At 37.9% G+C, this 22,455-nt stretch overlaps 1 protein-coding gene across 4 annotated transcripts in view; it reads right to left on the minus strand.

Annotated features, from left to right (window-relative positions):
• The window catches only part of MPPED2 (metallophosphoesterase domain containing 2), a 205,449-nt gene that overhangs the window by 127,355 nt on the left and 55,639 nt on the right, over positions 1-22,455 (minus strand). For all 4 annotated transcript variants that reach the window (XM_074230414.1, XM_074230415.1, XM_074230416.1 and 1 more), the window contains one exon: positions 15,367-15,548. In XM_074230414.1, coding sequence (XP_074086515.1) covers positions 15,367-15,548 — 182 coding nt within the window. The remainder of the gene's footprint in view (positions 1-15,366; positions 15,549-22,455) is intronic.

Genomic DNA, 22,455 nt, shown 5'->3' on the forward strand with positions numbered 1-22,455 from the left:
TTATAAGAAAATGAAAAAGAAAACAAAATCTACAAAGATGATTTCTAAAAGGTGAAAGCTAAGTAGAAAAAGAGGTGGGTTAGGTTAACGAGGACATGAAAGGCAAACAGAATGGTCCAACCCCAGCCTCCATCCCCCCCCAAAATGTAAAACTTCTGACCATTTTGTTTCAAATGTAACTTTTAAAAGCCAAGACACAGCAAAGGCATGATGACAGGAAGCATATTTTATTTAAAGGCTCATAGACCAGAGTTTAAGAGCCCTCTGCAGGGATGTGGGGGAGCCAGGTTTGAGAGCCAAGTACTAATTTTCAAAGTGAGCATTATTCCTTGGAAATGGGCAGTGCTATAAATTAAGGTTTAATCTAGTGTTCTGTTGATTTTTAAACTTAAAAAAGTGATGAAGAAAATGATTAATAATTCAGATTATACCTATAACTCTGTCATATCTGTTTTCATTTTATTTTTTTGTTAAACATTTTTAAACACTGACCTCAGAGACCTCAGTCCAACTTCCTCATTTTAGAAATAAGGGAATTCAGGTCAAGGGATACAAAGAACGTTTCCAAGGTCATACTGACTTAGTAGCAGAGATGAAACTTGGACCTTGGCTTCCTGACATTTAATATTCTTTCCACTTCAACAAATTACAAGCTTCTGGGGTTGGCAAATTATATTAAACTGAAGATTAAAATACAATAAGTATTAACAAGTGCTCACTGTATTGGAAGGATCTGTATTATTATTATTATTATTATTATTATTATTATAATAATACCTAGAGGTGAGAATACAAAGGCAAAATGAAAAAGTGCCAGATCTCAAGGAATATATATTCAACTGGGGACACAATATAGATTTATAATGCGTGTGTGTGTGTGTGTGTGTGTGTGTGAGTGAGAGAGAGAGAGAGAGAGAGAGAGAGAGAGAGAGAGAGAGAGAATTTGAGGAAGAAAAGAACATTAACAGGTAGGGAAATCAAAAAGACTTCTCAAAAGAAGTGGTGGATGAGTTTGAACCTTGGAGAAATTTTAAGAAGCATCAGTAAGACAAAAATGAATTCTAACAAGAAGACTCAGTTTATGGAAATTCATGGAGTTGGAATATGCAGCAATCTGTTTGAGGAATAGCAATTAGGTCAGTATTTCTGGAAAACAGTCCAATTTTTTTCCCCAGTCATTTCAATCATGTCTGAGTCTTTGAGATCCCATTTGGGGTTTCCATGGCAAAGATACTTGGAGTGGTTTGCAATTTCTTTCTTCAGCTCAATATTCAGATGAGAAAATGGAAGCAAGCATAGTTAAGGGACTAGGGCAGGGTCACACAACTAATAAATATCTGAGGCCAGGATTTGAAAACTAAAAGAGAATCTTTCAGACATCAGATATGGCACTTTATCCACTATACTACTGATAAAGGTGAATAAGATACATTAAACCTGAAAAAGTAAATTAGAGGCAGATTCTGAAGAACTCCAAATGCCAAACACAAAAATCTATATTTTATTCTGGAGGTAACAGAGAGCCCTTTGACTGATGTGACCAGACTTGTGCTTTAGAAAAATGAATGTGGGCAGCTTTGTAGAGGATGCATTGGAGAAGGGGAGAGGTAGAAAGTTATTACTTTTGGATATGTAGCTCAGAACAACAATTTACCAGTCCACAAATATTTATTAAGCACCTACTATAAACCACACAGCATGCTAAGTGATGAGGATACAATAAAAATAGGCAAAAGGTAATTCCTGCCTTCAAGGAGCTCCTATTTTAATATGAGGGGCAAAATATGAGCAGACAAGATAAATTAGAGGTAAGTAATCGAGAGAGGCACTGGCATCTTGGAGATTCAAGAAAGGTAATCTTTTAGCTGAGCCTTAGAGGAAATCAAGAGGTAGAGAGATGAAGAGGGAGAGTGCTCCAGGCTTGGGAGACAGCCAATGCAAAAGCCCAGATTCTGGAGATGAAGGGTCTTCTTCTAAGAACAACAGAGGTCAGAGTCACAGAATGGCCCAGCATGGGGTTGGGGCAGATGGAAGATCTAAGAAGGTCAGAGATGCCTCCAGATAAGTAGGGCTGGTGAATTTGGAAAAAGGACCAGGCAAGCTTGGACTCTCCCAGAAGTCCCTTGTCCAGGGAGATAGTCATATTGACCAGTTTCTCCTGCTGGTCCTTTACCTAGGAGGCCGCTTCACTGCTCATCCACACAGTCTGTCTCTGGCAGGCAGGAACAGACATATTGCATTACGTCCTCAGAGCTATAATTATGAATCTTTCATCTCCCTCACATGCCGACAGGCGCAAATGTAAAATGGGAGGGTGCCGGGTTGATAGGAGGAGTCCATCTGATGAGCAATATCTTATTTGTATCATAATATTTTTAATTCTTCCCCAGCCCATACGACGGTGCTGACTGCAAGGTCAGTTAAGTTACTATAAGGGATTTTTAATGAAAACAATTATAAATTTAAAATAACTGTGTTTAAGGCTTTTAGCAGTCACTGGGGTCAAGTGATTACAGCAGTTACAAGACCCCTGGGACGTGTTCACACCAAAACAAAGTGAATAAATTACCCCAGCCGGCATGTGTAATCACTAAGTGACCACAGGGGTCATCCAGAGTGGAACCCTGAAGACTTTCACGCAAAACCAATAATGAAAATTTATCCGTCAAGGGGAGATAGGGCCAAGAATTAGCAAGGCAGGTGATAGGTTAGAAAACTACACGGGGCAGAGAAGGCTGGCTGCTCAGAAAGCTGAGATAATAGGATTCAGAAACCAAAGGGGAAAACTGGAATGACTGGTTCCTGGAAACAGCTGGCCCAAGGAGGAAAGAAATGAACTGGAGCTGATCTGCAAGGCCTCAGGTACAACTGAAGCCAAAATATGCCTGGAAGGAGGAACAGAGAAAAACTCTGTCTGAGAAACCTAAGCCCAGATTTGGAAATAAATCCAGGGGTGGCAATACTATAGGGTGGATGAGCCGATAGAGAAGGGATGGAAAAGGATTTGGGGAGCCTCTTTGAGAGAGGAAAAGAAAGTCCCTGGAAGTTATATCAAGAATTGTTTGGGTTTTTGTTATTTGTCCTTCTTTCGGAAAGGACAATGACATGAGGAGGAGGATGTCTTGACTTGCAAGTATATTGGATTTAAGTGAGGCAGAGCTGGGCAAAGTCATCTGCCTCAATTTTCCCCCCAGAATCAGCTGGGGCAAGATATAGGTCAGGATGACTATTGAGGGTCCTGGAGGCAATGGGGAAACCTAGACTTTTTAAGTCTTTTGTAAGTCTTTCCCAGGTTTCAGTTTGTCCAAGGCAATGCCCATTCAATAATTAAAAATTGGGTAAAAATTGAAGTAAAAGATGGTCTAGTCTGCCTGCTCAAAAGAATCCATCTGGGAGAAGACCCTTCGAGATTCTGACCAGAATAAGAAACAATTACTACACACACACACACACACACACACACACACACACACACACACACACACACTCACCCTGAGTAGTTGTAAAGGGAAAAGTACTGTAATTGCCCCTCAAGTCAAGAGATCCTAACACTAAGTAGCCCTGGGATTTTGGACCAATCACTTATTCTTTTGATGCCCTAGTTGTCTCCTCTCTAGAATGGAAATAATTCCTGAAGACATTGAAATGAATCAAGAACTGTCCATTTTAAGCTCTCTGATATGATGTAATGAGGGCTTTTCTACATGCAATCTTTGGGCACATCTGATAGGGTATCTGTACAGAATAAATGACTTTTTCCTTCCAACAACAACAACAAAAAATCTCTTGAGATCTCTCTCAAGGAAACTGAGGAAGTTAAAAGGCATCTCAATTTGATAGCACTTGGGACCATCCATCTCCACGTCTTCAGGAATTATTTTCTATAGAGAAAGAAGGCAACTGAAGCAGTTTTTGTGAGATCTTGAAAAAAACAAAACTTACAGCTTCTATAGGTCATAGCTCTTTGATCACAAGGCCAGTCGGTGCCAGAAATGGACCATGAACCCCACCCCTCTAGTCATGTTATCCTGCTGCCTCACATGGCAAAGAAAAATCTTTCTAACTAAAGAAATTTGTATTATACAATTGGGTTTGGGGGGGGGGTTATTTTGTTTTTTATACTTGAAGACACAGGATTTAGTCTAGGCATTTTCACATGCTTTGCTTAAATCAACATCAAAGTAATTAATTTTTACTTGCATGAAGGGACCGAATTTATAGGGAAATTAGACTGTGGAATTTACTTTAACAAGCACTGTTATTCAAAATGGGGAGGTTTTATAGATAATAGACCAACCAGACAATTTTTAAAAATTAGCCATTACTTGGATAAGGGCAAATCAATAACCTAATCCTGGGTTTATTCTTACAGGCAAAAAAGGAAAGCTCCCTGTGTTCATATGTAGAAGGGTTTAGCCAGTTCTGCCACAACACCTAATACTTCTTAAAGAATTCAGTTCAATTCAATAAACATTTATTAATTGCCTAATATGTGTGAGGTCATAGGCTAAGCATGGGATGCCATACTAAAAGCTGTAAGAATATCCTAGAAACACAGAAAAGAAGGGAAAAGATCATTAGCAAACAACTTGAGGCAGATGCAAAAGCTACAAAGTAATTTATGATTCTGGAATTAAAGATTGGAAAACTAGATTACTAAAACAAATCTGAATAGTCCTTGCATCCTTAACAGTTTTGTGATCTAGGAAGAAGCTAATAAATTCCTCAGGGATTAAATGTAAACCATCATGAATCAGAAGATCTAGGCTATTGTGAGGAAGACTCCAGTAATGGGTGAAAGTTTGCACCTCTCTAATTTAATATAATCCAACCTGAATTTATTTAGTGTTGGGAAATAAGCTAAAAATATTAGTTCTGACAGAGACAAAAATGAAATGCTAGATCTTACCCTCAGGGTGCTTACATTCAGTAAGTAACTCACTCCATTAGAACTCATTAGAAAATAGAACATTACAGAACAAATCTTGGGAACCATTTGACCTTTTTCATTATGAGACTGTTACAAAAAACAACAAACCAACATATAAGGATTCAGACATCTGGAATATTTTTCTTTAAAATAGTCATCACAGGAGTCCAAACACTTATTTTAGGGGTGCTGCCACTCCTCAAAGCACATCTGGAATTCCATCTGGGGCTGTCATCAGGGCAAGTTTATGAGCCACACAAGAAAACCAGTCTCTGTACTTTATAACTAGCCCTCTCTATTGCATCCAAAATAGATTTACTCAGCTTGATCTTTCACCTAATTCATCAGACACGGCTGTAACTGACTTTTGACTATTTTTTAAAATTATGTCTGCTCTTAAGGCATTCTTAATCAGAAGCCCATAAATTTCACTATGTAGAGATATAGATAACTGCTTTTCAAATATAATTTCTTGTCTTTGTAGTGCTCTGTATTTTAATTTATGCATTTAAAAACATTATTCTGAGAAGGCTTCTCCAGACTGCCAAAGGTATCCATGACACTAAAAAGGTTAAGAAGACCTATCTAAAAGAATGACAATTTTCCACTATAGAGGATATTCAAAAGAAAGTGTAAAAAAGATCCTGAGAAATGAGTCCAAAGAAGTTTTGAGAAATGGAAAAAAAATCACTGGGAAAAAGGAAAATATGTTTTACTTCTCTGTATTTTCTCTCTCAAGTAGAATGCAATTGTCTAATTTTGTCCTTTATCCTCAGGGTCTGGTGCATTCAATTCAACTTAACAAGAATTTATTAGGCATCTATTGTATGCAAAGAGGAAGCTAGTTGGCACAGTGGATAGGGTACTGGACTCAAACTTGGAAAGACCTAAGTTCAAATCCAGCCTCAGAAACTTTCTAGTTGTGTGACCTTGGGCAAGTCATTTAACATGTGTTTGGCTACGAATTCATGATCTGATGGAGAAGGAAATAGCAAACCACTCCAAGTATCTTTGCCAAGAAAATTCATGAAGAATTGGTCATGACTGAACAACAAATTATATGAAGACAGACAACTTGGAATGATTAATAGAGTTTTGGCCCTGAACCGAGGAAGACTTAGGTTCAAGCCTCAAATTCAACATAGATCAGCTGTGAGACTATGGGGGAGTCATTTCATTTCCTAAGACCTTCAGGCAACTCTCGAAGACTAAAGATTTAAGGACAAGTTGTTGGTTTTCATGGTGTCTCCACAAAAGAAATTCCCAGTAGGAATGAAATTATATGTCAAAGTCAAAAGAAAAATATCAAAAACTTTAACAAATGTTCATTAACTTGAAATGAATCACCCCCCTCCTGAGTTCACCGATAAATGGGAACACTACCCTTCGGGTGTTCCAAAGACTAGGGTTTAAATCCTATGTTTTACTACATAATCTCTATATGATCTTGGTGAAGTTGCTTAAGGCTCCTTAACCTGTTTCCTTACCTGGCAGATGAGGGAAATGGACTGAGTCCTTTCCTGCACTGAGACTATTATATGCTATAATTTTTAGAAATAGATTCAATCTCATTAATCATGGAAGGCACTCCTTCAATGAGTATCCCTTCCTTCAGTGCTGACTGCAGCCCTTTCATCTTTCTCATTCTGATTCCTGGTAGTTAAATGGAGACAACTGATGTCCGGAATGTTAGTCAAAAACAAAACTAGTCACTTGAGTTCATGGATTCATTCTGGATAGCATATTGACAGAAATGAAAGACTTTTGAGGTTGTAGGAAGGCAAGATAGCCAAAACTTCCAACGTGCTCACAGATTTCATTTATATTCAGTGAACTAAACTCTACCCCAAAGTAATCCATCTTATAATGGCTTAGAAATGTAACTTAAGGAACTTCCCATTAATTGGGAAATGTCTGTATAGGATAACACTGTATATGAACAAAGGAGAATACTATCATGCCACGAGAAACAATGAAAATGAGAGCTTCAGAAACACATAGGAAGGCTAATGTGATAAAAAGTAAAGAGTGCTGAGCCAGGAGATAAATGTATATAATGACAACAATAGTCTAAAGACATACAACTTTTATAGATTTGAGAAGTCTGATCAATGATATGACCAGATATGATTCTAGAACACCTATAATGAAGCATGATACCCACACCTGACAGAAGCAATGGATTTAATGTGTAGAATGAGTCACATTTTTGATATGGCTAAATGGAAATTTCTTTTTCTTGATAATACATTCACATTTGTTAGGCATTTGTGCTGCTTCTTGTTTTCAATGGGTACAGAAGGAACTGTGGAAAAGAGGAATAATTTTTTTCCCAGTGAATACAAAATGAATTGTAGGAAAGTGAGAAATAAATGCCTGCTAATTGAAAAAAATTATTTTATTTTATTTAGAAGTGAATTGGAATTATGCTAAGAAAGTGATTTACCCTCTAGTATTTGACCTAGAGATCCTCCTTGGTGTATGTTTAAAGGAGATTGAAGATAGAAATAAATGTACATCAAAACCTTCAAAGCAATATATTTTATAGTAGCAGAGATTTGGAAACAAAATAGATGCTTAGATAGCTGCTCCTCTGTTGGGAAATGGATAATCAAATGGTAGTAAATGAATAAAAAGTAATACCAAAAGAAATAAAGATGACTTCAGAGAAGTATGAGAAGACTTATTAGTTTATACAGATTAAAATAAGCAGTTCCAAGAATATATACAAAAAACAGATGAATGTCAACAGTGGAACACAAGATGCACAATGGACAGCAATGGAAAGAACAACAATCAAAATTAAATGCTGTGTAATTATAATGACTGAGTTTGGCCCCAAATAAAAAAAAATATGACTATTCTCCCTAACCTTTTTCATAGGACAATGTCAATCTTGGTTAATATATTGACTGATTTCACTGAAATACTTTTTCTTTCTTTTTTTTAAATTCTTTGTTACAAGGGATAGATTGCTGGATAGGTAACAGAATACAGATATATCAGGGAATGAAAGTAATTTTTTACACAATAAAAATTTTACAAAGAGAAATTTAGTGCTCACAAGGAAGGAGGCACCTGTCTATTAGTGAACCCCATTTGGGATACCCTGCCTTTTAGGAAACACACAGCCAAGCTATACAGCACCCAAAGACAGTGACAAGAATAGTAGAGGGATCTGAAGTCCCAACAAGGGAAGATTAACTGAAGAAACAAGGAAGGTTTAGTTGGAGATATCAGCCCTATCTTCAAAAATACTTGAAAGGTTATCATATCAAAGAGGGATTAGACTTGTTTTTCTTTGGAATGGGGGTGGGGGCAAAGTACTAAGAGTAGCAGAAACTGAAAAGAGGCAAATTTCAGTTTCATAGAAGGAAAAAAATTCTCAAAGAATGAGCTGCATGGGAAGGGAGTGAGTCTCTCTCTCATCTTGGATGATATTCAGTAGCCAGGTACCTAGAAAGCATATAATAAATTTTTTTTTTCATTCATTTAGGTATAAGATAGATAGTCACTCATCAGAGAGATTTCAGAGTAATTGTTCTACAGTTATAAATTAGACTAGATTACATCTGAGGTTTCTTCCAAATCTAAGAGGCCCAAACACATCAGATTTTCTATATTCTAATTCTTCCTTTTGAGTCATGGAGGAAACTGAGGCTCAGAATGACTTAAAGTCAGAGTCCAGGCCAAAAGAAGAGCCAAGATTAGAAACCACAGTCCTCGACATTGGTGCCGTGATGAAAGCCATTTTCAACTTTCCAGACGGCTAGATAAACTCTTAGCAGAGAAAACAGACCACCCGAGAACCCAGGCTTTCTAATTATACAACAGAAAACAGAAATAAACCCTTCCCCGGGTGGTTCTGTACAATGCAGGGACATCATTTACAACAGACAGCTGAATGTAACAATGCCCCTGATGGGGGGAAAAATAAAGAGGAAACAGCAAAAAACCCACCCTACACACACACACACACACACACACACACACACACACACACACACACACACACAAATACACACACAAATAATAGAGTGATGGTCAAAAACAGCAGAAATATTGGATGTTCGAACTGCAGCTACAAATACTTTCTTTTTATTTTGAAAAGAATTGGGCTGACAGTAGATAATGAAGGGCATGGGACCCTCTGATGTCTGTGTATACATCATTAAGGGCTGTGTGGTGGGCAACTGAGGAATACTTCGGAAACTTCAGAGAACTCAGGATGGAGGGAGATGAGTAACAAAGAAGAGACAGGGGAAGAATGTAAGAGAACATTGAAAGAATCCTAGAAATGGTTGGGAGGTGTGATTTTTAGAGATCCTTTTGTGTTTTTCCAGGGTGAATTCCTACCTTACAAAGTCACTCGTGATACAAGAAACTCCCAACTTAGAAGTGACTTATGTTTCAAAAGTTGAGTCTGTAAGTCAGCTGGCTAGGAGCTTGGAAGGCATTTTCCCACAGAAACAATGCTATAAAGTGATGGTAGGTTTCCAGGTCAGCCCACAAAAGTCTATTTTACTCATAATATAGCTGAGAACCCAACCACCCTATATAACATTGTTTCCATGGGAAAAATCCATCCTGCTTCCCAGCTGGGGATGCCAAGAGTAAGACTCTACCCAACCCCCCAGGGTTTCAGCCTGGCTCCCTCTTGTCACAGTCTTGCTTATGGATCTCGGAAGAGGAGAGTGAAGAGGAGGTTTCATCTGGGGAAGGAGACTGGAACTTCACAACTAGGGTTGTTTGGACAGTAGGAGTCTCAGAGGAGTGGGTTTAACTAAGGCAAGAGAGGACAAGGATGGGGGAAGAAAGTAGGCTCCCAGCTCTGGCAGATGATTAAGACAGAAGCTCTCACAGAAAATGAGGTGGAAAAAAACTGAGAGACAACTAGATGACATAGTGGATAGAGAGCCAGTTCTAGAATCAGGAAAACTTATTTTCCTTAATTCAAATCTGGTCTGAGACACTCACTGACTGGGTGATCTTGGTCTAGTCATTTTACCCTGTTTCCTCATCTGCAAGATGAACTGAAGAAGAAAATGGTAAATTAATGACTGAATGACAACAAAGCATTATAACAGAAAGAGAGCTAGACTTGCAGTCAAGAGATCTGAGTTTGAATCTGTTCCTGATTCTTGGCTTTGGGTATTTTCATTACGTTCTTTAACTTTCAGTGTCCTATATTATAATGTTAAAGCTGAAAGGTACCCCCTAAGATGTGAACTAGGTCAACAGATTCAAATTACAGATCAGGGAACAAAGATTCACAAAGATTAACTGACTGACCAATGTAATATTTAAAGGATTATTTCTTTTTATTTTAAATTTTTATTTTTATTCATTTTTCCAATTATATTTAAAGATAGTTTTTAACATTCATTTTTATAAAGTTCCCCCCCTCCCACTCTTACTTTCCTTACTCTAGGGGTTAAAGGATTATTAACTGAATAAAATGAGAAGATAGCAAAATATCATAGACAGCTACCACTGTAATGAATCCATTCATCATAATGGAAAAGACACACAATTCAAGAAGATTTTCGTCATTCCAATGTTTTTCCCCACAAGAATCAACCCAACTATATTGCCCTGCAGAATTCAATATAAGAAAGGTTCATTTCTGAGCCATCCCAAGGGATTTCTTACTACCAAAACACAGAATATGTTATGACACAGTTTATTTAGTCTTGTCCTACCAGAAAGCCAGAAAGAATTACAAACACACACACACACACACACACACACACACACACACACACACACACAAACATATACCCTTCCCTCCCCACTCCAAGCCCCACCCCCAGGTTCTCAGAATCCTCCTGCATCCTCATGACTGGATCAGCTAGGTGTAGAACAGTATCAGATCTGGAATGAAAAGGCCTGAATTCAAACTCCCTTTTGATGGGGACTGTCAACTCCCTTACCTCAGTTTCCACCTCTACAAAATAAGGAAAAGAATATTCATATTATCTCAATCACAAAATCAAAAGAATGTAAACCTTGTAATGTTCAATAAATTTGGCATTTTTACTAGCAATCCAGGTCCCCTGAGTTGCCTTCACTTATCAGAACTGCTCTCTGCCAGATAACCTGATAAATGAATTTGGAGGAGAGAGCTTACTTCTATACCCTATGACCAGGGGTACGTAATGCTTTAAGCTAAGATGGGAATTTCAGATATAGAGATGGGTGAGTAGAAAAAACAAGTGGACTTCTCAGAGGCCTCATGACAAAACTCAATAGCTCCCTCACTTATACAAAAAGCTGATCCTGGGTCCAATAGGTATAACAAGGAAACAAAAACTTATTCAGCTAAGCACCCACACACTACCATCCAAGGGGGTATTCCCATGGGATCTCAGTCCCTAGGAGAGGATATTTTGGACATATCTTAGCCTCTGGTTTAGCATATACCAGACAGATCAATGATCCATAGGTCCAGTGGACCTGAATAATCTGACTCTGGAGTGAGAAGTCTCTGATTCTAATCCTACTTTGGATGCTTACTACCTGAGAGACTTTGGGCAAGTCGCCAGGCTTATCTATTTACAGAATGGCCAGATGGGACTAGTTGACCTCCCAGGACCCACTCAATTCTAGAGCTATGATAAGACTCAAGTTGCTACATAGCCATATATAACACAATCGAGTCTTGCTTATCTTTTGTTTTTCAAGGTGAGGAGATACTTTCCCAGAAATAGAGGGATGGCACAATACTATGTTTCTAGAAACAAGAAGAATACTTCTAAACATAATAATAGCAACAATTTATTGTTTTTGATCAATTGTTTCCAATTGTATTTGACCCTTAGTGGCCCCATTTGGGGTTTTCTTGGTAGAAAAAAACTAGAGTGGTTCGACCTTTACTGTTCTAGCTCATTTTAAAGAGGAAGAAACTGAGGCAAACAGGAGAAAGGATCACACAGCTGGTAAGAGTTTGAGATCATCTTTGAACTCGTCTAGCATTCTAACCACTGTACGACCTACCTTCCCAAAACATAACAATAATAGCTCAAATATAACAACAAGAAGAATAATTTACATCGAAGCTTCAGAATTGCAAAGTACTTTATATACATTATCTCATTAGGTGCTTATAATAATCTTCTAGGTATGAGCTATCATTACCCCCCCCCATCTGACAGATGATTAAACTGAGGCTCGGGGTGATTGAGCAATTTACCCAATCACAAAGCTAATATGTATTTGAGTTGGCATTTGAACCCTGATTCTGAGTCTAGCACCATAAAACTGTACCATTTTGTATCTACTCTCCGAGACTTGCACTGCTTCTAAGTGTTTGGGGCTGACTGGAACTCAGGTTCTTCTGCCTGTAGTTCCAGTTCTCTATCCTCTGAGCCACTCAGCTGCTTTCCAAAGCTTAATATACAACATAGTGGTAGCCAGATGGTACAGTGAATAGAGCACTGGTCTTGGAACCAGGAGGACAGGAGTTCAAATCTTACCTCAGACACTTGACTCTTACTAGCTCTTACTTGGGCAAGTCACTTAACCCTGACTGCCTCACATCCAGGACCATCTCCAGTTGACCTGATTTGTATCTGGCCACTGGCCCCAGATGGCTCCAGAGGAGAAAGTGAGGTGGGTAACTTAGCACAGCCCCTCCCCCCCCCCCCCACAAATCCAATTCACTTGCTTGTCATGGCATACCCTCCCTGATGTTATGGTCTTCTTCAAAAATGAAGGACAAAATATCATCATCATGCAAAATAAATGTTAGGCTCTATTATTGCTACTCACATTTTCACTCTGTCACCTATTCTATTATTAAGAAACTGCAAACATGTACAACTACCAATCATTTCCTCATTATTCAGCACAACAATTAAGACAGGCAAGGAATTATGAAAACTTCATTCAGCACGAGAGGGAAAAAAAGTTATACAAGGAGACCAGAGTCAGTGCCTAAGTTAAAATGACAAATCCTAAGAGAAATAAAAGCTCATTTAAGGCAATCATTGCTTCTTCCTTTTCTTTGCATTTCTCACACCTTTTACTCTGACATTTATCAAAGGATACTGTCATCCCAGGGTACTATCCAATAGCTGAGCAGAAACGGGTCAGAAGCCTTGGATTAAAATGCCACTTGACCCCCTGTGTGAGCTTAGTCAAGTCACTCCAGATCTCATTTCCCTTAGCATTTTGGATTAGATATTTTTAAGGTCCTTCCCAGCTCTACAAATCCTTTAAGAGTAATCTTAGCTCTGCCCCATCTAATTGTGGATCGGCATAACTTTTTACCTACATTTTACAGTGACCTTGGGAAAATCACTGTAAAAAGGTGGGGGGAAAGTTATGCTGATCTGTATGGCTCCTTAAAGTTCTATAGTTATAAAATCCTTTCTGTCTCTCTCTCTATATATATACAAATTATATATGTAAGTGTAAATGTATGCACACATGTATGTGTGTGTATAAATACATGGTGGATATGTGTGCATATATGTATGTGTGTATATGTGTATATGTGTCTGCTAAGTGGTACAGTGGATATAGCACCAGCCCTAGAGTCAGGAGGACCTGAGCTCCAATCTGGTCTCAGACACTAGCTGTGTAACCTTGGGCAAGTCCCTTAAGCCTGACCGCTTTGCATCCAGGGCCATCTCCAGTTGACCGATTCATATCTGGCTACTGGACCCAGGTGGCTCCAGAGGAGAAAGTGAGGCTGATGACTTAGCACAGCATTCCCCCCCCCACTCAAATCCAATTTACTTGCTTGTCATGGCATCACCTCCCTGATGTCATGATCTTCTCTGAGAATGAAAGACAAACATAATTATCAGTGTGTGTGCCTATCAGAGGCAGAGAGTAATAGACATGGTAAAAATCTGATTTTATTAGTATAAGGAGATCCCAATTGTCAGATGATCTCTCCCTTACAATCTGGAAAAGATGTCAGAGCATCTAGGTTGAATGACACTTATGGGATCACATAGTCACTATGTGTCCAGACGGGACTTGATCCCTGGTCTTCTTGACAGCTCTCTAACAATTATGACACATTGCCTCTTCTGAACTCTGTGTGTGTGTGTGTGTGTGTGTATGTATGTATGTGTGCATGCATGTGTGTGCATCTATGGATGTATGTGTATAAAATTATCTAACCACCTTAGTAAGGGGTGACACGGACAAATACCTGCATATCCCAGCAAGATAATGTGAATAAACAAAACTGAATTTAAGCACAAAATTTTTGTGCTATTATTAGTCAATGATGTGGTTATGATAACATTCACTGTGTGAGGCCTAACCCACTAAAATATTTTTAAGAATCTCTGGAGGATGGGTTCTTTCTTTCTTTCTTTCTTTAGGTATCCCAGAAGGATGGACTCAAACTAAAGAAGACCTAGTTTTGAAACCCATTACTGATACTTCTTAGGCCTTCCATGTCCTCATCTATAAAATAGGCATCATGCCTGTAGTTACAGTGCAGGTTCAGGTGAGATTAAGAAACAAAGGGTAAGAAAAGAGCTTTACATATTTTTTAAAAACTCGACATAAATATCAGTTATTATTCTTATTGTTGCTTCTTACATATTTATCAAACTCTATATTGTACTATGGGTTATTTCTTTCCCTAGTATTTCTGCCTTACTAGATTTGTAAGCTCTTTGAGGTCAGGGACTATAATTATTTCATTATTTCAATATGTAAACGTCCATGTAATTTCCTCATGATATCAATGTATCAGCAAAGGGCTGATAGAGAATCCATTGCCTTTGATAACTCTTTTCTGTTGACCTTTGGTGACCCTTTGGGAACTTTTATTATTGTCGAGCATCATGGTTGGTTTCCCCATATATTAGTAACACAAGAGGTTAATGGTCAGTTCTAGCCAAGCTTCTCCATAAATCTACTCCACTCTGAGGCACTTTCAGGAAAAACAAAAACAAAAAAGCCAACAACACAACAACCTTTGGCATAAGCCATTGTTTTAAAACTCCTCACAGTGGCACTTGGTTCTGTACAATTTATCAAGTTTGACAACATTTGCATTTCTTAGAAATGTTCTCTCTCTCATAATTCATTTACACATTTTTATTTTGTTTTCCTCTGAGAACATCTGCAGAGACAATCCATTTCTGAACAATCAATAAAAAATATTGTCTTCCATGTGCCATCAAGCACTCATTGAAGAAGCATGGGTACAATAAAATGAGTAACAAACCTTTCCTTCCCTTCGTCCCACAGGCATGGAAGCCCCATTACCACATGATACATCAGACAGTTAAATATCTAAAAATTCATCTTTAATTAAGAGCATTAGATCCAAGCTAGACACCACTACATATCATAGGAGAAGTGGATGAGCTAGCTTCCAAGGGCTCTAATTCAATTAGGACACAGTGAGTGACACTTGCATGGGAAAGGTTAATTGGGGTCACCAGAACGTAATAATTCCTTACCTAACCAGTCATTAAACTTCTTAACCTCTGAGGGCAGTCCCAGCTCGGTGAAATCGCCTGTGTGGAGAAGGATGTCCCCATAAGGCATCTGGATGCCATCTGTTCTGGAGTGTGTGTCTGAGACGCAGACAAACCGTGTGTGGCCGGCTGGTTTTGGAGTGTCATATGGGATAGGGTCGACCCTGAAGCAGACATAACAGATCCCACAAGAGTTAAATGCATTCAAACACTCACATGTACTATCACAAACAAATAGTGATCAATAGCAGGGTTTACATTCAGAGTTTCTAATGGTAGAAATAAGTATCATAGGAGGGGAGATATTTGGTGGGAAGGAGATTTTGTGATACATCAACATCCCAGTCAGATTCACAAAGACTTACCTGGCAGGAAAGACGAAGGGAGAAAAATGCATATGGTAAGATGGGGCCAAAGAAAACATAAGAATACTGAACTGCAACTGTGGTTATCAAAAGTATGGCATTCCTTTCTCATTTACTTTCCAATTGACTCTATAATTCCTTATGAAATAAAAAAGTTCTTTATTCTAACTTAAAAAGGGACAGAGTAGAGTCTAAGAATCTTAAACCAACTGAGGGAGGAAAGCACTTCCCCAGTCAAGGAAACAATAAAAGACCAAATAATTCTTTCCCATTGTCTCCAGTCAATTGAAATCCCATCTTCCTATTTCATCTAAGCCAGTAACAAAGAAGCTTAGGGTGGCTGATCCCAAAGTAAGTGGCCTAAAAAAATCTTTGTTGTCTAAAATTAGCAGAGTAGATGACCCTGAGGAAGCAGTGTGGTTTAATAGAAAGAACCCTAATTTTCATATCAGAAAATCTGAGTTCAAATGCTAGCTTTGTCATTTGCTATATTTGACCTCAGACAACTCACTAAAATGTTCCCTCATCTGTGAAATAGGGAGTTGACCTAGATGATCTCTGAGATCTCTTCCAACCCGAAATATATGATCTTAATTATCCTTTGGTTATTATGTCATTGGCCACTGTCTTGGGAAGAGAAATATTGTTGTATTTTGTTTTTTTTATTTAATATCATTGATGTCATTTTTCAATCATGTTCTACTCTTCATGACCACATTTAAGATCTTCTTGGCAAGGACACCGGAGTGGTTTGCCATTATCTTCTCCAGCTCATTTGACAGATGAGGAAACTGAGGCAAACTGGGTTCAGTGACTTGCTCAGGGTCACACCCCTAAAACAGATACAACAGATACCTACCAAGATCTAAGTATCAAGAGAGAAAGTTTTAAAGAAAATACTCAAGAACGGTGGAATTGCACCAGCTATGAGAAGAAAATGGAAAACTCCCAGCCCAAATTTAGAAAATGAGACACCATCCTGGCTTCATAGTTGGAAGGCAACAAAATGTTCTAAATAAGCAAAGTGGTAAAATGACAATCAGACTTTTCTAGCACCTGGCATCAATCATGCCCACTGTTTCCTATTACAGGTAAAGATGCTTCAGAGGAATTTAATCGGGCAACTTCTTTTCATTTTTAAATAAGAAAACACATTTATTTGGGTTCACCTAGGGAGAATATATAAAGAATTTATAAAGGTAAAAAGAAAAGGTCAGGAGAGTAACAAATACTCAACAGGATAATTAGAATGGAGAAGGATATTTCATCGGGCATCTATACCCACTAGAGACTAGAACATGCCCCATGTTAACCAATGAAGCACTAACATCAAGAAATTACATGCATATTATACTGATCTTCTTTTCTGTTATTTTTTTAAAAAACTATGTATTTTAAAAGAAATATTCAATTTTTTTTGTTTTTGTTTTTTGCAAAATAATTCTCCATTAGCAAAAGAAAGCTTCTGGTTAGCAACCTGCAGGTGCTTCTGCATTTCTTTGACTGTTGCATAGCCTCTCACTGCCAAAAAATAAAATAACGAGCAGATTGCACGATTATATGGCACATCGACCTGGTTATCGCTGTGGGTCTAATTGGAAACCCAAAAAGAAATTCTAACTTCAACCTACAATTAATGGATTTTTCCCATGAGAGTAAGAAATTAATAACACTGTTACCACGGAGAAAATTCACTAATCCACTGAGATACCACCAGCAACCTGGGGAGAACTGTGATGATATGCAGTTGGGCTTTTTTATTTGGCTCGATCCTTTCCATTATGGACGGTAAATTGAAATTTTTGAGAAATATATTGCAAAAAGTAAATATGGAGTCTCAGTGGCTGGAAGCTTATCAACACCTCCTGTCTCCTAAGAATGGTTTCCCTGGACAGCAAAGAAACAAATGCCTGCTTCCAGTGCAGAGATACACTTTTTGTCATTCTCCAAGCATCTCTGAACCAAAAAAAGGAAGCTCAACCTTTGGGGCTATAACTGTGTGTGCTTCCCACAACAACATCCTCAAAAATCAGTATGATAATGAAAAAAAATCAGTCAAAAACAGAAACTCTTTGAAATCTGCTGCTGTGTGCATGGCATTATATAGCTAAGATATTTGGATGCTTCTTTTCTATTTCTTTCAGTTTTCCTGCTTGGCTTCTTATGGTCAATGTCCTGATTTCTCCCATGCTTCTGACTGCTATTTCAGCTAATTCTCAAATCCAGGCACACTCTGCAAATCATCCTTGCTGTGGCTAACCTCCCTAGGGAGCCCATCACAATCTGTCATGGGGACATCGTTATTAGCACTTGGGATTCATCACCCAGAAAGTGACTAAAATAACTCCCTTACTACCAAAACCTCCTCATCCTAGGAAGCTTCCTGGTTCAGGTTACCAAATTACTTAGCTTCTTCTTCCTTATTTTTCTTCTAAACTTCATGTTAAGCATAAACAACTTGCAGAGTCAAGTAAAAAGAAGTAATGGGGGTCTGCTCTTATCTTTTTTCTCATCTGTAAAGTGAAAGGTTTAGACAAGATGGCCTCTGAGGTTCCTTTCGGCAATAGTGTTGTTATGATCCTATAATCTGTCTTTCACAGCAACCGGCTCCAAGTGGAATTACCAATTAAATAATAGTCATATCAAAGGACAATTAAGAGGGATACTGATAGGCAAAAAACAATCTCTTTCTTCAGTTAGGTGCAGAGTAAGAATTGCCAATTATTTGGAAAAAGGAATGTGCAGAGAAAACCACAGTACCAACAGCACTAGTATTATTAGGTAAAATAGAAATCATCAGCATCTGATGGGGAGTTAAAATGGACAAATGTTAGAAAGGACAAATAACCTCTCTGGGCTTTTAGCTTCCTCATTTGTAAAACAGAAAATACAGTACTTGGACCTCTAAGGTCATCGAATGATAGGATGATCAATTTAGAAGTAGAAGAGACTTTAAAGGGCAGCTACTCTCACCCCATCATTTAACTGATTAAGATCTGAGGCTCAAAGATCATCTTGAGATCATAGATCTAGAGAAGCGAGGGATCTCTGAGGCCATCTAGCTTAATCCCCTTGTTTTATAGATGAGGAAAATAGAGATCAGAAAAATGAAGTGACTTATGGTCAAGCAGATGGTATCAGAGGGAGGACTTGAACCTAGGTTCTCACTCTTTCCTTGAACTACAATCTGTTTTGTAAAAGGTCTTTCCCAACTTCATATCTAGGATTTTATTATCTAAGATGGAGATACTGTAGATGTGTAGACGTCTGGCTGTATGTGTGTGTGTGTGTGTGTGTGTGTGTGTGTGTGTGAGAGAGAGAGAGAGAATGAGAAATAGAGAAACACAGAGAGAGAGACAGAGAGACAGAGAGAATGCTAGAAAGTCAAAATAGAATTGGATGAATAGCACTGGAAAGAAAGGGGAAAGGCTGAATGAAGTAAACATATATTTGAAATAAGAACAATGGAAAAAAGGCAGCCAAGGGCTTGCTACCTTTTATTACTCCGAATGATTTGGAAAAGGCAAATGACAATTCTGACACACACACAACATGTGTGATTAGTGCCATGGGGTAAAATGATAACATAGTCTAATAGACTAAAAGGATGCAGAAGAGAGTTTTCCACCTCAAGGTAGAAGTGATGATCAAAAGACAAATGTACATCCCTTTGGGGGATGAAAAAACAGGCAACCCCAGATGAAGGATGTGATCTGGGATGAGATGCTCTTCTGCAGGGACTGCTGAAATGAGGGAGAAGTTGTGGAACATTTTCCTCACTGTTTAGAGCCCCGTTGTTCTAACTCAGAGTTGTTAATGTCTTTTCACTATTACATATCCACAAATTTTGAATTTTTAAAATTACATAATTTTTATATTACTGAAATTAAGTGATATTACTAACAAAAATAATACTAATTACTAATATCAATACTAATACTACATAGTAGCCTAAAATTATTTTATATAACATGTTTATTAATACTAATGATTACTATATTACTATAATTAATACTACTGATAATGCTTTATATACTATATATAATCCCATGTATAAAGTATATAACATGCATATTGATACTAATACATAATACTACTAGGAATAACTACCATATTACAATAATTACTTCTACTTGTCTAAGTATACTATATATATTAAATATACTAAAAATATAACATACTACAATTAGTCCTAATACTAAGAAGTAATGTTACTACTACTACTACTAATAACTATATATTATTCCTATTAATACTACTAAACACAAATATAATCCATCAAATTTGCTTTGAAGTATTGCTATTTAAGAAGATGAATTTTCAGTACATAAGATGTTATACGTTTCCAGTCCCTCCCTCTAAACCTCTGTTAGAATTCTTTCTCAATCTATTCATTCCGCTTCTTTCTTTCTCTTTTAAGGTCTTAGGTCTTGTATGTTTGGTGGTTCTGGCTCTGTTCTTTCCACTTTCCAACAATTCATAAAGCTCTTTCCAGATTTCTTTGTATTCCTCGCTTGTCGGTCTTAATTGTATTATGGCATTCCATTCACTCCATTAACTGACTACAATCTATGCAATCACGTCTCTATTGTTGGACAGTTAGGTCATTTCCCAGTTTTTTATTTTAGATGCCAATGCATACCCAGTGTTTTATCATAAGGAAAAGACCAACAAGATCTCTGTGCCAGAGGATGAATCATGTAAATTTTGGCAGTGAAGATTAGTAATGGGGAGATTCTTGGAAACAGTGAATAGTGACCAATAAATCAAAAATCTTGTGCTTGTGGGATACAGAGAACAAAAATAAACCTGTTGTAAATGAAGTTACAGTCCAGAACTAATTGAGTTTAAGTCTGATGAACTTAGACTTAGCAGGGCTTAGAGGATAGTGTTGGGCTCGAAATCAGAAAGGCCTGGGCTCCAATCTCACCTCTATTCTAGTTCTGTGACCTTAATCAAGTCATCACAGCATCACAGACCTTAAAGCTGAAAAGTAACTTGAGAGACCCTCTAGTACAATTCCTTCATTTTACAGATGAGAAAAATGAGGCCCAGAGAATAAACTGACTTGCCCATAGCCAAATGAGACTCAAATTCTGTCCTGTTCCAAGTGCAGCCCTCTTCCCACGGTACCACAATTAATAGGCAATTGTGCAGGATTTAATGGGTAAGTCATAAAAGGTTGGGATCTGTCCTGTTCCCATCCAATGCATTCCCTATGGTACCTAGACTTTTAGTCTAGGGATGAGTTAGGCCAGGTAGGAAAGAAGTCTAATTTGAAAAAAAAAGAATAAACTGGACAGAATTATAAATATATTTTTTACAAAGATAGCTTTTGTACTCTTCAAATACTTAATGATAACTCACATAAACTGTTACTAAAGTGTTTCTAATTAGAGCTTTTTTTTAGACTTCTTTAAAAAAATGGTAAGACTTTTTAAACATGGAATCTGGTACAATGTAAAGAGCATGGAACAAAAGTCAAGGCAGCCCTAATCCTAGACCCTTCTCTCAACACCTCAAAGAAGTAAATTACCTTCTCTGGGTATCTGTCTCCCCACATGCACAATGGGGTAGAAGGCAGTATAGAGATGATCCCTAAAGTTTCTACTAATATAGCGAACAGTCAAATAGTGTTCACTTTGGGTTGTGTGATGCTATAGTGACAATATTCCATGCATTTAGCTTATTTAATTTGGCAAGTCTTTAAAATAGCCTACATTATAAAACAGTGTGTGTAAGAGACAGAAACAGAGGAGGGAGAAGAAAAGATAAAGTGGAGTGAGAAAGAAAAGGAAAGAGAAAGAGAGAATAGGAAGAGAAAGAGAGGTGATGAGAGAAGAGAGAAGAGGGGAAAGAGAGAAAGGGAAAGAAAAGAGAAAGAGTGAGAAAAGGAGATATAAAGAGAAGAGGAAAAAGAGAAAAGGAAAGAGAGAGAGTGGGAAAGGAAAGACAGAGACAGGAGAGAGAGAAGAGAGGAGAGAAACAGAGACACAGAGACAGAAATACAGAAAGACAGAGATAGAGAGATGGAGAGAAAGGAAAAGATGCTGACTTTGAAGTCAGAGGAACTGGGTTCAAACCCTATATACTCAGCTGCCACTTATGGAAAATGTTTTCTGGTCCTTTTAATTAAAATTCTCCTGTCTCTTTTCTCAAATTATTCTGGACTTACCTAACTGTATAGAGTATATCATTTGCCTAATCCTCCCCAGGCACCCCCACACTAATTCCTGCCTTGAGGGCACACACTAGTGTTGACTCTGAATTCCTAACATGGAGCTTTACAATAGGTTGGCACTAATAAATGCTTATTAAATTACTCCCTTGCATCTCCCCTAGACCTCTGTATTCTTTTTCATAGAGAGTGCAAAGGTCATCCCATTTAGAGCAAAAAGGGGCCTTTGGAGATCATCTAGGCTGAGCATCTCATTTTTATCAAACATATTTCCGTTGTCTGTTCATCCTATAAACTTATTAAAAGTTGGCATCGGGTAAGACACCAGGACCTAGAATTATACAGCATCATATTCTGTGAGAGCCAAAAATAACCTTGGATATGACTGATCAAAGGTATTCTTAGTCATTGAGGTTCCATGGACCTTTCTGGTGGTCTGGCAAAGCCTATGGGCTCTCTTCAGACAATGTTTTAAAATAATTGAATGGAATGCTAAAACCTAGTTGGAGGTTAGTGGAAAATAAAGAT

The sequence above is a fragment of the Macrotis lagotis genome, chromosome 3, assembly GCF_037893015.1.
Source record: "Macrotis lagotis isolate mMagLag1 chromosome 3, bilby.v1.9.chrom.fasta, whole genome shotgun sequence".
NCBI classification, from domain to species: domain Eukaryota; kingdom Metazoa; phylum Chordata; class Mammalia; order Peramelemorphia; family Peramelidae; genus Macrotis; species Macrotis lagotis.